Raw genomic sequence first — 18,715 nt, 5'->3', positions numbered from 1 at the left:
GGGAGAGGAGGGAGAAATAGAAGAAGACAAACAGCAATGCACAAGAGATACATCAGTTAGTTGCCTCTCACATGCCCCTAGCTGGGGAACCTGGGCCACATCTCAGGCATGTGCCCTGACTGGGAATCAAACTTGTGATTTTTTGGTTTGCAGGCCAGTGCTCAATCCACTGAGCCACACCAGCCAGGGCTCAGCACTAAGTTTTAAACAGACTATTCTTTCCACTGAAAAAATTAATTAATCAATTAATTATAAAAAATAAATTAATCATACATGTATGGGCTTATTTCTAGACTACCAATTCTATTACATGGATCTGTATCTATCCTCATGCCAGTATCACACAGTTTTAATTACTGTAGCTCTGTGAGTCCTCCAGTGTTTTTTTCAAGATTATTTTGGCTAATCTGGATCCTTAAATTTCTATATGAATTTTAAGATTACCTTTCCCATTTATGACCCTCCCCCCCAAAAAAGGAAGACAGCTGGAGTTTTGATAGGATTTGTATTCAATCTGTAGGGTTTTTATTTGAGATACTATCTTTTAATATAGTTGTCCACTGCTATAAAATTTCTTCTAAGCACTGCATTAGCTGAATACTATAAGTTTTGTCATGTTGTGTTTTCTTTTTTTCATCTTAGAGTATTCTTTAACTTTCCACATAATTTTCTCTTTGACCCTTTGGTTATTTAAGTATATTAATTTTATCATATATGTGAATTTCCAAATTTTTATTCTTTTATTGGTTTCTAATTTTGTTCCATTGTAGTCAGAAAATATACTTAGTGTAATTTTGGTTCTTTCAAATTTGAGTGTTTTATGTGCTAACATATGGTAGATTCTGGAGAATACTACATGAGCACTTGAGAAAAATGCATATTCTGCTATTGTCAGGAGGATTGTTCTATAGATGTCTATTAGGTGTAATTGCTGCATTGTGACATTCAAGTCATTTATCTCCTCACTGATCTTCTGTCTAGTTGTTCTGTCCATTATTGAAAGTGGTATACTGAAATCTCCAGATATTATTGAATTGTATCACTCTTCAATTTTTCCAGTTTTTGCTTCTTGTAGTTTTGGGGCTCTCTTGTTAGATGCATGTCTATTTATAAATGTTATATCTTCTTGAGAAGGTGACCCTTTTTCATTATATAATGCCCTTCTTTATCTTACAGATTTTTGTCTTAATGTCTATTTCGTCTAATATTAATGTAGCCACTCTAGCTCTTTTCAGCTTACTCTGTTTACATAGTATATATTTTCCATCCTTTTCAGTTCATTTGTGTCTTTGGAGCCAAATATATCTCTTATAAACACATATAGTTGGATCTTTTTTAAAAATTTATCTAGCACTGCTTTAGTTGGAGTGTTAATTACTGATAGGTGGGATCTATATCTGCCACTTTACAATTTTTTTTTAATATATGTCTTCTATGCTTTTTGATCCCCTCTTTCTCCATTACTGCCTTTTCTTATGGTAAGTAGATATTTCCGGTGCACTATTTTAATTCCCTTGTCCTTTCTTTTACTATATAGTTTCAATTTATGGGTAACCAAATGAATTACAAATAAAAAATAAATTTTTATGTATCTTTTGCATGTACCTATATTATAACTTTTACTGATATTCTTTATTTCATCATGTAGATTCGTTATTATCTAGTGCCCTTTTATTTCAGCCTAAAGAACTTCCTTTAAGATTGTTTATAAGGCATATTTTTCTAGCCCCACAGCCCAGACCCCACCAAAGAGTGGATGCTGGTAAATTACCCCACACAATTGTGGTTAGGATTAGAGAGAACTGATGTTTCAGCAATATTGAATCTTCTAATACGAGAATATAAATTATTTTATGTAGTTTTTTTTATTTCTCTCATTAGTACTTTGTAATTTTCAGCATATCAGATATTTGACTTTTTTTAGATTTGTAAGAATTAAATGGGTTTGAATAGGTAATATATTTAAATAAATGCCAAGTACCAGAAGGACTTCCATTTCTAGGAAATATTAACTATGTAATTTGTAATAACTCTTATATTGAAAACAAGTAGAAAAGCTGAAAAAAATGTAAAAAAAGAAAAAAAATTTAAAAATCATCATAGAGCTATCAGATTGAAATTACCCAAATATAAAGGCAGGAGAGCATGTTCATAAGATACCTTCTATTTACAGTTACAAATGTCATTTTAAAAATAAGTTAACATTTTTGGATCTAGCATTGATATACTTATATATTTATAGGTAATAAACAGATTTTTCTCTTTTTATTTTTCAAAGGTAGACATAAATGCATTAACCCACAACCTGCAGGCTCTAGAGGAAAAGAATAAGCAGCTGGCAGATCAATTGGCTTGCCTTGAACTCCAGCAAGACACGTCTGACTTCCATGGGGTGGGTATAAAAAGGTCAGTCTGAAGTAGGAATTAATTACTAATGAGTTAAAAAAAAAAGAGAGGAATCAGAAGTCAGAAGATGGGTTTTCTTCATTTATTTGTGTTTTAATCATTACCCTAAGTCCTAAATAACTCAGGCTAAATATGGCATAAATCCGTACAGCATTCAAACAATAAAGGATTTAAGAAAACAAGAATTTAAGGCACCTAATAAACCTCTGCCTCAGGGATGATCTATAATGCTGAAAAGCACAAATATTTTTAATATTGTAAAAATATCTATTCTATAAATTATGAGGAAACTTGTATTTTCCCCTGTCTGACAGTTTCCTTCAATAGGTAATCAGTAATAAGTTTGATTTCTGAAAGCTATTTAACAAGTTCAGTGCATTACAAATAAATGGTAAAGCTCTTAAAACGTCTTCTCTAAGTGATGAAGCAGATTTAAAGAGATGATTGATTTATGAAGCAGCTAGTAAGTTTCCTATTTGCTTTTGAATACTTAGAAAAAAATTAGTTATTCCATAGATGTCCCTGATGTGAGTCCATCTTAATCTGAGCTAAATTCTCTCAAACTGTGCCATAAGCTACTCATAATTTCAACTATGAAAAATTATAAAGAGTAAGTGTAGAACTTTTACATTTTTGTGGCATTAGTTTTGGCCATGATCTTGCTTATGATCCTTAAGCTCTCTCAGCCTCAGCTTCTTCATCTGTCAAAATGGGGATAATAATACCATTATTAGGGGTTTGTTTGAGGACTAATTTAATAGATGTAAAGCATGTAACAAGGTGCTAACATTTACTGAATTCTTGGAGTTTAAATTGACCTGGGGGAAAAAGCCTCTTAAGCTCCTATTGGAGTGACAAGAGGCATTAACTCTAATTCCTGGTGCTATCTCAGATCAGCCCTCCCTGCCCTGAGATTAAGGAGTCATCCCTGCCCTTTGCTTGCTGGCCAGGTCTCAGCTGGGCTTATTCACCCATCTCCTTTTGAACCATCTGGAAAACCACATCTCAGTCTGCCTAATTTTTTCATGCCCCCACTGCCAGTGAGCAGGCCTGTGGCCTTACCTTGTTACTAACTTTGCCCCATATTGCCAGTGATTTGGTCCAGGTTGATTCTTGCCTGCAGACCACACCTCTTCATAAGGTTTCCCAGTGATAACCCTCACCTCCACTCCAGCTTTCATGTCTGTCTCCTTACAGTACCTTCTCTGACTAAGCCTTCCGGGAAACATTTCAGTTGGCATTTCAGAAGAAATGAGGTCAAGAGTTCGGGAATTTTTTTTTAAATATATAATCTTAGCAATATCATTAAACCTATTTCCATTCTGTGCTGGCAGTGTATTTTTGTTCTTTGAGGTTTAACACTTGAAATTCTCAATAAAAGCCACCTTGTAGTTTAACCTCTTACTGATTTTTGAAGATGTGATGTGGGTTGTGTATGTTTTCCCCCAACCCCACACTCCAGATTTCAACTCAGGCAGTCCTGATTCAACCCTTGGCTCCGTTTTCTCTGTGACCCCGGCAGGTTCTTAACCTCTCTGGCTACCCTTGCTGAGGGCATCTTCCCTAACTGGGTTTCCCACAGCACACTCTGCATACCCATATCAGAATAACTGCTACATCGATGAGAAATTGACCTGGTTTTGCATCTGCTTTCTTTTAATGCAAGTACAGTAGTTACTAATCTTTATACTCCCTTGTCCAGCACCTAGTACATAATAGGTGTTTAAGAAACATTGATTGAGTAGAACACAAAGAGTCTCGTGTTGTCTTGCCAGACTGTGAGGATTAAATGTATGCAAAGTGCCCATCACAGGGACTTGCATACACTGTCTCTGCATAAATACCATTCTCTTATTTTTTTCCTCACACTTCTTAATTTTAAGTTTATTTTTGTCATATCATCCTTTAATGAAGGTATAATTAAGTCCATTACCTCAGGCAGTGATGCAGGGAACCCCAATGGAGAAAGGCTTAAATGGGGGAAGGTTGCTATTACTGACTTCAGGTTAAATGACTATCCTTCCCATTCTTATTTTGGGTTCTAAACATTTCATATAGTACCACCAGACAGGAATATAGTTCCCTACACAACTAGAATGTTTATGATTTGAAGTTAAATGAAGAATTAAATCTTTAAACCAGGAGGACATTCAGTTGGTGTCCTTCGGGTGGTTTGATACCACCCGGCAGGTGTCAAAGTTGGTTCCGTCTGCTGGGACCTGTCATACTAGTTGTTCAATATTTTAAGTAAAATCCCTCTTACAGTGTTCTTATAAAATAGCTTTACCAAAATGCCAATATCTACTGTATTTTTCTAACAGCTTCAGCTAAATTTTACAGCTTACCTGGATTTTAAAAATGATTTTAGAAATCATTTTGTGGCTTTCCTTGGCAACCTGCCTTTCATATCTTATGATAATCCTGTTTGCTTCTGCTTTTTAAGGAGTAATATCTTTGTATTTGAGTGATAATGTATATTCTAACCATCTGCATTTTTCATTGTATACTGTTTCTCGGGTGATCTCTGTTTCTGTTCTGCTCTGCATATTTTTATTAAAGATTTTATTTATTTTTAGAGAGAAGGGAAGGGAGGGAGAAAGAGAGGGAGAGAAACATCAATGTGTGGCTGCCTCTCAAGCACCCCCTTCTGGGGACCTGACCCACAACCCAGGCATGTGCCCTGACCATTCGGTTTGCAGGCCAGCATTCAGTCCACTCAGTCACATCAGCTAGGGCTGCTCTGCATATTTAATAATCTTTACAGTATATTGCCTAGATTACTCAAGCAAAGGTTAATCTCAGTTCTGCCTTCCAAAACTCAGAATCTGAGATATTCGCTCATTTAAGTGGTCTTCCTCTAATTTCTGGTCTTCCATGAATTCTCTTAAGCACACAGCCTTTTCAAATAATCTGCAAACAGTAATTTAAGTTATTGCCTTAACACAAATTTTCCTTTGGCAACTGGAAAAATTGTATTTTTGTCATAAATTTAAATGTAAATAAATGACCATGTATCAAATGTCAGATTTTGGTTTTCTTGAGTAGTTTTCACTTATCTTTGCATTAGCATTCTCTTTGGTTGCAAAGGAAAGAGAAATTATTTTTAAAGTGTATTTAAAATATTAATATAATTTCTCTATGCCTTTGCCTAAAAAAGAGAATTTTATTGAAGAAGGTGCCATTATTTTAAAAATTCCTAGACATCTTTTAAAAGAGACCCAGATCATCTAAGTTATTCCATAAAAAGCCTTTCCACATTCAAAGAAAGCAAACAAAGTTATTTGTGACTGTTTAGTATGTGTTATAGCTGGCATATTTTAGGTTAAATCTAGCTATTGGTGTTTTTATACACTATTCCTCCTCTTTACAATACTTTGGGAAACATTGATTTATAGAACTCGAAACTTAATTTTTAAATAATTAAGGTTTTACAGTTATGCTTTAGCTATTTTTACAGCATTATTGGCCATCCTTTAATTTGTTTTCTACTGAAGACTGGGTCAAAACATAATCCCAATTATAATGTCTCATTTATGCAATGATTTTACATCAGAGTTTCCAAAACAGTAACTACTGTGGTAAATGAGTATGTCTTCCACAGACAGAAAAATGATGATTAATTTTATGATAATACATTATTATTAGTCTCCTATTTTTTCAATAGCAGTCTACATTTCCCTTAGGTTATTTCAAAACCAATACTTTATTGGTCTGAATGCTTTATATACAAAATATTTTCCTTTGCCTTAGTGGTAGCAACACATAGAGATTTTTTTTAATCTTTAAGAAACAATATATGAATATGTGTATTATACATGAAATAAATGTTGCTTTGATAAGACAATACTCGGATGGTTATAATAGTTAATAACCCACTGATACCTAATATTCAGTATACATTTTTATATTGAATATGTGTAATTTTAGAGTAGATGGAATACAAGAACTAATGACTTTTTATGGCTTTTCCATAGATTTTTTTCCTTAAATCAAGTCTAGACTGTCTAAAATGTCCTAATTTTTCTAGTCAAGACAACTACCAAGGAGAAAACAAAATCCAGACTAGTGTACCCCCTTTTAAAAAATGTGATATCATGAAAATGTTTTGAACAGAGAAAACATGAGTTACATGTTATTATATAGTTATCTAGTTTGGAATGTGTTTTTTCTTTTACTTGGAAATAAGTGTGTTTGATTCACAATACTTGAAATAAAGTGCACTACAAAGCGATGCCTAAAGAAGAGCTGCAGATTCTGGCCAAGATGGAGGTGTAGGTAAACATGGCTCGTCTCCTTGAACAACCACAGCAAAAATTACAACTAGACTACAAAACAAATAGCACCCAGAATTGTCAGAGAATCGAGTTGTATGAAAGTCTGACAGCCAAGGAATTAAAGAAGCCACATTCACCCAGATGGGTAGGAGGGGCAGAGACATGGAATGGGCAATCCCATACACATATGTGGTGGATAAAAATCGGGAGGGATACTTTGGGAGTGAGGAATCCCAGCCCCACACCAGACCACACTGCCCAGGTTTCCAGTGCCAGGAAGATAATTCCCCATAATTCCTGGCTGTAAAAACTAGCTGGGGTTGGAGCAGCATGTAAAACTGGAGGATTCTCAGGAGTCTCCTCTTTAAGGGCCTGCAATGGACTTAGGACTTACTCAGAATCACTCCCTCTGGGCTTCAGCACCAGGGCAACAGGTGGAAGGGCACCAGTGGCATATGGGGAGAAACTGAAGTGTCTAGCATCAGGGTGAGGGCCAGGGGACAGCTTCCTACCGGACAAAACTCCAGAGGCCAGGCAGAAGTATTGCCCCCTCTCTGAGCCCTCCCCCACACAGAGGCACAGAGCGGCGACAAGGTTGCCCACCCTGGCGATTACCTGAGGCTCCATCCCATCCAATTTATTGGTGGGCTTCTCAACAGTGGGCCACGCTACTAAGACAGGGAGCCAAAGCAGCTCTACCTAATGCACAGAAACAAACACAGGGAGGCCGCCAAAATGAGGAGACAAAGAAATATGGCCCAAATGAAAGAACAGAACAAAACTCCAGAAAAAGAACTAAACAAAATGGAGATAAGCAATCTATCAGATGCAGAGTTCAAAACATGAGTTAAAGACAAATCTACAGGGAAACAACAGAAGACTGGATGAAGCTGAGAATCAAATCAATGATTTGGTGTTGGGAAATTCCTCGTCTGGCTTTAGGAACTGTAGCCCTGCCAACAGGCAAGAGGGCCCCAACGCTGGAACTAATAAAGGAGGCTTTGGGAAAACAGGCCACTGAGGAGATAAAACCTGTCTTCCTTCCTCACATCACCCTTCTTGGCCCTGGAGGACGGCTGGTTAGTCAATGACAGTTAAGACCCTCGATGGAAGGGGCAACCTAAGACAGGCACAGCTGCAATGGGCATCAGGGAAAAAACTTGAGGGACATAGACAAAGGGCAAAAAGACCCTCACCCCTCAGCTTTGATATGGCTGGGGTCCTCATTCTATCTGAAAAATGTCTCCTTATCACCTGGCTGCTCTGCCCTCCTGCAGCCTGGCTCAGGTTTGAAACAATACTGGAGAGAGCCCTAAACTGGATCAGGCAGTTCCTGGGGGAAATGACGCCTAGAAGTAAATTCTTTAAACATGCTTTGTTTTTCCCTCAAAAGCTATGATAACCAGCTCATGCTGGGAAGGAAATGTACATTACTCACAGACCCTGACCCTAAACCTTTTGGCGCCCTTATGTTTATGCTCTCATGTTTACTCATCTCCTCTCGGACCCATGTAGATCAGTGTGTTTTCTGCCATTTGTTGTCTTCAAAACATCATCTGTTCTCTGTAAACATTAACATTATTCTCTGTAAAATGAGATCACCTGTACATTCCTATTACCTAGCCCCATTGACAACCCTTCCAATAAAAACCTTTGGACACAGGGGCTCAGGGCCTTCTCCACTAGAAGGAAGAGCCAACACCTTTCCTGACAGAGAAGTGTCTGGTACGACTCATTTTATTTCACCCCATCCATGATGACTCCGGGATGGGCTCTGCAGGATCAGAGCCCACGCTCCCACCTCAGCTGGCTCCCGAACAGGGACCTAAAGAGTCCCTCCTCAATTTGGAACATAAGGAAGCAAAAAAAAAAAAAAACAACCAATCAGAATGACAGGAAGAAAAATGAACCCAAAAATACCAAGATAGTGTAAGCCTGTGGGACAACTTCAAGCATTACAACATTTGCATCATAGAGGTGCCCGAAGGAGAAGAGAAAGGGCAAGAAATTGGAAACCTATTTGAAAAAATAATGAAAGAAAACTTCCCTAACTTGGTGAAGGAAATAGACATGAAAGTTCAAGAAACACAGAGTCCCAAACAAGATGTACACAAAGAGGACCACACCAAGACACATCATAATTAAAATGCCAAAATTGAAAGATAAAGAGAGAACCTGCAGGAGAGTTCCAATAAGGCTGTTATCTGATTTCTCAAAGGAAACTTTGCAGGCTAGAAGGGACTGGCAAGAAACATTCAAAGTGATGAAAAGCAAGGACCAACAACCCAGATTACTCTATCCAGCAAAGCTATCACTTAGAATCAAAGGGCAGATAAAGTGCTTCCCAGACAAAGTAAAGCTAAAAGTGTTCATCATCATCAAGCCATTATTATATGAAATGTTAAAGGGACTTATTTAATAAAAAGATCAAAACTGTGAACATTAAAATGGCAATAAATTCACAACTATCAACAATTGAATCTAAAAACAACCTAAGCAAACAAGAACAGAAACAACCATAGATACAGAGATCATTTGGAGGGTTAGCAGTTGGGAGGGGGAAGAGGGAGAATGGTCAAAGAGGTGCGGGGATTAAGAAGTACAAACTGGCAGGCACAAAACAAAGGGATGTTTAGAACAGTATAGGAAATGAAGCCAAAGAACTTATATGCACAACTCAAGGGCATGAACTAAGGGGGCAAATTACTAGAGGGAATGGGGGATACCAGGCAGAGGAAAGCAAAGGGGGAAAAACTTGGACAACTCTAATAGCATAATCAATAAAATATAGTCTAAGAAAAGAATGGCTGTAACTGTCAGAGATAGTGAATATATTTTATATGAATGAGTATCCCTACGTATGTGGTTTCATCTTTATCAACTTGCCCAAAGTTGAACATAAAACAGAAGTCTAAATTCTTTGGTTTTAAATGCTTAAAGGGATCCCAGTTCTATTATTTACAATTAAGCAAATATAAGCCAAAAATAGTGAATTATGCCAATATTTACCAAGATTTTAAACTCCAGATTCACTGCAGATGATCAATAGTGCAGCTAGTCAGCCTGAGTGATTACGAATTTGTGTTCTCAGTCACATTTGCTTGTGTCTGTATTATCCCCACAGTTGATTTGTGAAGATACTTTTGACGTATGGCAAATAACAGTATTTCCTGCAATTAAAATATAACACTGAAATTGATTATGAAGAGTGAAATTTTCCATATTCAAACTCTAATATTGTTCCTAAAGTACCACCAACACCCAAAATTTAATCAAAAGAAAACTCTATACTTACTTCTTCTGACAAAGACATGGAAAAAATATTATCAAAGGCTGTTTTAATGATGAAAATATGTAAGTTCATGGAATATAGAGCCTTCAGTAATGTTTGTCCCAGAAAACACTGTGTTCAGTGTTTGATCAAAAAAGCATTTTGAGTTTCCAATAAATGTTCTTTCATTTTCAAGAGATTTTTTTAAAACTGCCTTCCACTGTTGTTAACTGAAACATCTCCCACTAACCAGGTGGTTATGATCCTTTGTAGCTCCTATTTTTATCAAGAACGACATAATCCTCAAATTGTATATCTGTAACCACTATGCAACCACCCCACATCTGGGTTGTATCACCACTACAAAGGAATAACTAGTGTAACACAAATAGAATTCATAAACAAAGAAGAGCAAACTTGGGACTCCTAAAGCACGCACACTTCCCTTAGTTGTCTCCCTATGGGTTGCATATTAGCACTATGATTGGCTCTTGGGAAAGACTAAGGCAGCAGTAGCCAATAAATATGAATCCTGGTTTCATTAGTATAAAAATGGTAAGGGTATATATATTTGTTTAAAAAGGAAATTGATTATTTCCTTCTATGCCTAGAGGTACTGATATGTGTTTGCTTTATCAGGTTGCTCAACAACATGTGGAAAAGGTCTTGGGAAAAATTACTGAGAGTAAAAATAAACTGGCCTATGAAAAGGGAAAACTCCAGGTATGATTTTATTTTCTGATTTTTGTTGTCTAACTTTTTAATATCAGTTGTCAAACTAAATATTACTGATTTTGAAAGAACCTAGTCTGTCATTTACTAATTTTATAACTTTGGACAAGCCTTTGAACTTCTCTAAGTTTGTTACTGCATTAAAATCTAGGTAACTTCTATTCACATACCTATACTATAATGCTGAAACCTAAAATGTTGAAGCCAAAGTCCATTCTGTGACTTCCTGAAGTTTTATTATAATTGTTTAATGCATGTTCATTTATTGAGAGTGTAGAGAGCCTATGTTCTCTTTTTTGCTGAATTTTTGTAATATTCCTAAAAAGAAAGAACCCTGGAAATTGGTACTCTAAGATAACAGAATAGACTTGAGTGAATGGGATGAAATGTTAAAGGGACTTATTTAATAAAAAGATCAAAACTATGAACATTAAAATGGCAGTAAATTCACAACTGTCAACAATTGAATCTAAAAAACAAACTAAGCAAACAAACAGAACAGAAACAATCATAGATACAGAGATCATTTGGTGGGTTATCGGTTGGGAGGAGGAAGGGGGAGTACGGTAGAAGAGGTGTGGAGATTAAGAAGTACAAATTTGTAGGCACAAAACAGACAAAGGGATGTTCTTTTGTTGCCTTGGGGTTCTGTCCCTACAGTACTCAGAGAGCAGGAAGCTTGCCACTGGTATGGCTAGGCCTGCCTTAAACCAACTCCAGTAGAATCAGTGGTTCTTAGCCTTCACTACATAGTAGACTCACCTGGGGAGTTTTAAAAACTCATGACCAAAGTTACTGTCATTCCTGAGACTGACCAATACGTAGCTACAGAATCTGCTTGGATATTAATGACATAGAGCACCGGGCCTCTGAGGGTAGTGGGATTTATTTGCTTCTGTGTTCTTTCCCATTTGAATGTTTTGAATTAGATATCCTGCCAAATAAGAAACTCAATATAAAAATTAAAGTGCTTTCTAGATAAGAACATGCTATCTGACAGGTTTTAGGGCATTTTATTGAGTATCCCAACGGCTGAGGTAATCTGAGAAATAGTGTGGTACGAGGATATTCTGTGTTTTGCTTGAAGAGGGACACATCTGAAAGTCTTCAGAGTTAATCAGTCCATTTTCCATTGGGTTCTACATGTTGAGTTTGCTTATGTTTAAAATGAGGATGACTGTTTCATCAATACCCACCTTTAGAGGCAGTCATTTTAATTCTGAACCTTAAATGAAAACAGCCATGATTAATTTTTTATTAATGGCTGTGGGGAGCCACAGCACATGTTTTAATACCGTACACTGTGGAAAAGAGCAACAGAAACAGGCAGATGTGAGAGAAAGAATAATCCTGCTGATGGAACAAGATATTTCCTAAGACATCCTACGCGGACTTTCAAAAAACTTACTGGCACTTAAATTTTAACAGTTTTTGAAAATATCCAGTAGCTGCAGCCAAGAGATATTTGCCCTCCACAGGTAGGAAACAAGAAGATATCAAGAGAGGAAAAAGTTGATTTAAATAAAAAATTTTGGATGAAATTTTTCTTCATTCAAATATATGCTCAAGTAATGTTAGTTGTTGATCTATATGAAAGAGTTGGGAATAGAGGGAAAAAGCATAGAAAAACATACAATTTGGAGATTTGGAAATATTAATGATTTCCCTCTCCCCCAATGATAATTTTCTTTAAAGACAAATATGTGAGTAGTCATTTTTATGAGTTAGTTTTAAAATATAATTCACTGTAATTCCACATATTCAACTTTAATGGTTCTGTCAGTAAAAACACAAGACTGTCTCCTCCTTGCATGTTGACAATTCTGACTATCCATATTCAAAAAAAATTTTTGAATCCTAGATACCGCAATTCCTTTAAAATTGAAATTTATTACCTACAAAGTCTCCCTGGTGTATTCATGAGTCATGTTAATTTAGAGTTTCCATAAGCAGTAGAAACCAAATGAATTATCCCCGTTCATGTAAATGGATATAGCTTACTTTCAGCTGTTGAAATAGCTATGTATTTGAGTTGAAATAGCATCGTTTACATGGTTAGAAAATCTTAGGATTGCTTTCTACAAGTTTTAAGGATTCTCTGTATAACTTTTTTTTTTTTTGCAAAACTTCTGATATCTCTTTTCCTTTTGGAGTATATAAATACATATATATATTAATAATGAGGCTTATTTTTATTATTATTCTGCTTTTTCCCCTAGATAAAAGTTAAACAGCTAGAAGAACAGCTACATTCTTTCACTGAAACCTGTTCGCAGAATGATCATCTACGGAAGCTGAATAAGGCTCTAGAGGGCAAATATACTCAGGTGTGGTTAATAGCTACAAACAGATTGCTGTTAAGTTGTTTTAATTAGTTCTTAAGAAATTGATGCCTTTTATCCCTGCCTTACCATACAGTCCCAGAAAGATTAATATTCTCTCACTTAATTCAACAAGCATTTTTTAAACACCCCGTAAGTACAAGTTTCTGCTAAGCCATAGAGAAATTCACAAAGATGCCTGAGCAGGGTTGGGGCATTCAACTTGCTTGTGCTGTCATTTGAGGCTTAGAAATGTGCTCAATAAACTTTATTATAGAATAGAAAGTATGCCTTTGAGAAACAAAATAGATTACAAACAAAATGTTTGTGTTACAAACATTCCTCGGAAGCACATTACAACAAAAGTGTGGAGAAATGCTTTCATAAAGCAAGTGGTTTTTTAATGAGACTTAAAAATTTTGGCAGGTGTGAGGAACAAGTATCTTTGATTTTTGAATTATAGGCATCAAGATACACCTGCTACAGACTGCTTACTTGAAAGAGCTATTAGTAGAGCGGGTGCTAACTTGTCAGCATGGTAACTTTTGAGATTGAAAGCCTTTTGTTGGTCATATAACATTTTAACAAATGAATAGAGAAAGTTAGATACATAAGAAATAGAAAATCTTTTGTGAGGAAAACAACCCAGGAATGTGTTAACTGAATGAAAGTGATTCATTTCGCTGATTTAAAAATTTACCATATTATGTATTTAAAAAAAGAATCTTTGACACTTTCTATAAATATGTGTAACACCCGTACCTATAACATTTGTATATGTATATCTTTTGTAACCAAGGAACTATTATGTGTCTCCAAATGGAATTCTGTTAGGGTTCTAACCATCTCGGTATCCTGGTAAAGAGGGCCTCATTAGATACACTCTCCCACAGGGAATTTGATTTAAGGTCCGCTTCTTCACTAGGACAGTGTGATTTCTTCATTCTGAAAGCAACAGAACACATTCTCAAATTGTAATTTCCATCGTGGCTTCATTTAGAACAGTGTTGTTGCTCCTAGTACAAGGAACATCCTTTGAAAATAACTCTAGGTTTAGCTGATTTTATTGTTTTTAACTGGTGATGCCTCCAAGAAGAAGGAAGTCTCCAGAGAGGCCTGCATCTTCGAAATTCCTTGAAAGCTGTAGACCCAATGTGAAGGAAAGAACTGCATCAGTTGGCTTACCCAGTGTTGTTCCAACCCCTACCCGCCGGGTGACCTTTGCACCTACACTGACTACTTCTGTGAGATCTTCTCAGGAGATTGTCGACTCTAGAATCTCTCTAAAGACTCTTTTGAATGCTATTAAAACCATGCAGGGAAGACTGGAAGGTAAAATAGACATTCTTGCCTCAAGACCATGTAAAAATGACGAGCCATCAAATTTTCTTAAACAGGATTTGGTAAGTGAAGATTACAAATTAAATCATATGGCAATTTCAGGTTTATACAACAATGCAGAATAATAGTAACAATACACAAAGATAATGTTTGGAGATATGAGTAACAACAGGAAATTAGGTTCTTCACAAATAGGGAAAACTGATGAAACAAATCAAAACCATAATTCTGGCTATCACATAATTTTTGATTTTGGACATAGAAAATACCAGATTTGGCATAATAGTAACCATTGATATTTTCTAAAATTTAATTTTGATTTATTTAAAATTCAAAATGTCTACTTACCTGATCTTAATGTTTGCGTTAAGATGTATGGGTAAAGCCTGATTTTAAAAGAGAAATACATTAATTGAAGCCCTAAGATCTTGAACATTAGAATATATTTTCCAAAGAAAACTTTTTAGAACATCATCTTTGCTTGATACTTAAACTCTGAAAGTACTATGGCTTGTCTTCTAGTGTTGACTACTATTTAGATCCTTTCTGTAAACATTTTTGCTAGTGGCCTTTTCATGTGGGTATGTGTGTGTGTATATATATATCTTAGAAACAGTAGTAGAATTGTAAAAACTATATGTTTGGCCCCTGAACAACGTATGAGTTAGAAGTGTCAACCCCCTGTGCAACTGAAAACCTGCATATAATTTTTGGCTTTTCCAAAACTTAAGTTGACCCTTGGTAGCCACTGGGCATTGGTTCCAAGAGCTTCCACAGATACCAAAAATCCAGAGATGCTCAAGTCCCCTATATAAAATGGCACAGATCAGTACATATAGTCAGCTCTCCGCATCCATAGACTCTCAGCTGTGCATTGAAAACAGTACAGGTATTTTTTGAAAATCATGTGTGCAAGTGGACCTGTGCAATTCAAATGTGTGTTGTTCTATGATGAACTGTATTGTATTCTAAAAAAAAAAAGAAAAGAAAAGAAAAAAAAAGCTTTCAGAACCTAGAAGCGGGCATCCTTTGTACATTCTTGGATCCTCACAGAAAAAGTTAAAGTATTTAAAATGTTACAGGTGAAAAGTTTTAAGGAAGTGTAATAATAATAAGGAAGATGTGAAGAAAAGACATTCTGCTTTGTTGCTGTTGGGAGTATAAAACATTACAGTTCATATGGAAGGCAATTTGGCGATATTTATCACTTTACCCCACAACTGTACTTCTAAGACTTTTTCCTAGAGATATGCAAGCTTGTACTTGTAACATGATTACGAGGTTACTTGCTGAAGTATTGTTAATAGCAAAAGATGGGAAACAACCACAATTCCATCAGTAAGAACCTGGCTAAATAAATCATGGTGTAGTCATGATTTGGAATACTGATTGAAGATAGATATTGATGTGTAAATTATATAACCTGTGCAGTTCAAACTCACAGGTTATTGAAGGGTCAACTATATATACATAGGCACTCACTTGTAATGCATAGAATATCTCTAAAATGTATCATATTAAATTGGCAATATTATTTTTGATGGAGACTGGGTGACTGGGAGATTTCACTTTACCTTTTTGTGCCTTAAGAATAAAATAAATGTGCTACCTATTCAAAAGAATTAATTTTATGAACACTTCATTTTCAACAAAAAGGAAAGTAGAGAAATGATATTTTTAACAAGTGGTGATGGAGCATTCATATATCCAACATTCAAAAACAAAACCTTTTGAGTCCTACCTCATACCATATATAAAAATTAATTCAAAATGGATGAGAGCCCTAAATGTAAAATCTAAAACTTTAAAACCTTCTAGAAGAAAACACAGGTGAAAATTTTTGTGATCTTGGTACACAAAGATTTTATTATTTGACATCAAAAGCACAGCCCATAAAGGAAAAAAATGATAAATTGAGTTTATGCTCTTCAAAGACATTATTAAGAGAATAAAGAGAAGCTATGAACTGCAAGAAAATCATTTGCAGTTCATAGTGATATTTGCAAATCACATGCCTGATAAAGGCCTTGTCTCCAGGATGTATTAATAATTCCCAAAACTCATTAAGAATACCCAGTAAAAAGAATGGACCAAGTATTTGAATAGATAGTTTACAAAAAAAGGTATAAGGATGGTATATAAGCACTTAAAAAGATGTTAAACATCAGCCATTAGGGAAATGCAAATTAAACCTCAACATGTTACTACCACACAACTACTAGGATGTCTAAAATTGAAAAACTGATTGTACCAAGTGTTTAGTGTGGATGCAGAGCAGCTGGAATTCTCATACACTGCTGAAGAGAATGTAAAATGGTACAACCATTGTGGAAAATAATTTGGTAGTTTCTTTAAAAGTGAAACATACCACTACCATACGACCCAGCCATTTTACTCCTAAGTAACTACCAAAGATAAATGAAAACACATGTCTGCACAAAGACTTGTACACAATGTTCACAGCAGCTCTATTTGTGACAGCTTAAAACTGGAAACAACTCAAGTGTCCAACAGGTGAATGGATAAGAAATTGTGGTATATCCATATGCTAGAATACTGCTCAGCAACAGAAAGGAATGAACTATTGAAACATGCGAAAGATTGAAGGAATCTCAAGTTGCTGAGTGAAAGAAGCCATTTAAGAAAGAATATGATTTCACAATATAAAAATCTAGACAATAACTATTGTGACAGAAACAATCAGTGGTTGCCTTGGGTACAGGTGCAGGAACAGGGAGAGACAGAAGGAAGGGAGATTACAAAGAAGCATAAGGAAAATTTTGGGATGATGATTACATATTAATTATCTTGATTATTGTTTTGAGTTTATGCATACATTGAAATTGTACACATTTTAGTATGCACAGTTTATTTTATGTCAGTTGTACCTCAATAAACCTATTAAAAAAGAATGTGAATATTACTAATATAACAGATATATTAAATTGTTTAAAATAACATTCTTGAAATGACAAAACTATAGAGATAGAGAACAAATTAGTGCTTATTAGCAGACAGGGGATGGGGCTGGGGGAGGATGTGAATAAAAAGAAGTAGCACAAGAGAATTTTTTCATGGTGGTGGAGCAGTTCTATATCTTGATGGTGGCAATGGTCACAATGTGCATGGGATCAAATTGCGTAGACATATGTGCATGTACACACGCGCGGAGATGAATGTAGGTTAAAAGATGGTGAAACTGAGTAAGTTCTGTAGTCTAGTTAATCTAGTTAACAGTAATGTACCAAAGTCAATTTCCTGGTTCTAAAGTTAAATTCTACAGCAATATAAGATGTTACCATTAGAAGCAGGGCGAAGAGTACATGGGACTATTTGCACTCACTGCTTTTACAACATCCTGTGAGTCTATAATTATTTCAAAATACAATATTTTTAAAAGAGTAATATTTAAAGTATGGAGAGCATCTGAAATGATTGTGTAGATATACTAAAAGTGTTTCAGAGATATAAAATATAATACTTCTGATTAGGATTTATTCTTGTATTACACTATTTTGCACTTATTTATCTTTGTTTTTATTAATCTGTGCATGATGTTACATTTTCAGATTCTATGATAGTCAATTCCTCCCCATTTTACATGTTACCTTCATAGTGTTACCTCCCTTATCCCTTATTCTTTACTTCCATGAAGATAGTCAAATACTAGGTTTGCTCATGTTTCTTCACACAAGTTTATTTTTGCATTGGAGCTGTCTTTAAAGGGAAAACCAGCTAATAAAGCTGGTTTTATTTATAATAGTAAATAAGCATATTTAATTGAACATTTTAAGTTTTGTTTCTAAATTCCAGTGTCTTATTCTAATTGACAATTTATTGTGCTTTCGAAAAGTCATTTATTGTTCCCTTTTTTTCTACTAAGGTAAAATCCATTCTAGAAAAGAACGAAGAAGAGCTCTCACAAGCTGTGAAGTGTCGTGATGCAGCACTCAAAGAGAGTCTGAAGTTGAAAGGGGACCTGGAGGTTTTGGAGGACAGGGAGAACAAGAAGGTAAGGCATCGGTCCTCTTGGAAAGTCTTACTGGGCTGAGGCTTATGGAATCTTTCATGAACCATATTCCTTCATTTCTTGTTACCATTAGTAAGAAACAATGAGGATTGATTCCGATGGGGATTTCTTTTTCTAAAGAAAACTTTAGAAGCACTTTAAAATGTTTTCTTGAAAAAGTCGTCATTTAATTCCCAATTTTTTCCAACTTCCTGTCTTAAAATAATCCAAAGAAAAAATTCCAATTTTTTCTGTTGAAGCACATCTGATCTTGGTAATAAGCTGCCTACTTATGCTTTATTACATGATAGTAACTGCTATTATTTCATGTTAAATTAAATCACTAAGTGCTTTCCACTTA

At 35.4% G+C, this 18,715-nt stretch overlaps 1 protein-coding gene across 1 annotated transcript in view; it reads left to right on the top strand.

Moving 5' to 3' along the window:
- The window catches only part of CCDC150 (coiled-coil domain containing 150), a 72,833-nt gene that overhangs the window by 38,047 nt on the left and 16,071 nt on the right, over window positions 1–18,715 (top strand). Inside the window, exons 13-16 of the mRNA XM_054566685.1 lie at window positions 2,279–2,392; window positions 10,591–10,674; window positions 12,903–13,010; window positions 18,229–18,357. Of these exons, the coding sequence (XP_054422660.1) occupies window positions 2,279–2,392; window positions 10,591–10,674; window positions 12,903–13,010; window positions 18,229–18,357 (435 nt within the window). The remainder of the gene's footprint in view (window positions 1–2,278; window positions 2,393–10,590; window positions 10,675–12,902; window positions 13,011–18,228; window positions 18,358–18,715) is intronic.

The sequence above is a fragment of the Pteronotus mesoamericanus genome, unplaced genomic scaffold, assembly GCF_021234165.1.
Source record: "Pteronotus mesoamericanus isolate MK-2021 breed Mesoamerican mustached bat unplaced genomic scaffold, CSHL_Meso_final contig_179, whole genome shotgun sequence".
In the NCBI taxonomy this organism is placed as follows: Eukaryota; Metazoa; Chordata; class Mammalia; order Chiroptera; family Mormoopidae; genus Pteronotus; species Pteronotus mesoamericanus.
The sequence above is the reverse complement of the archived record's forward strand: the minus strand, read 5'-3'. Positions and strand labels throughout refer to the sequence as shown.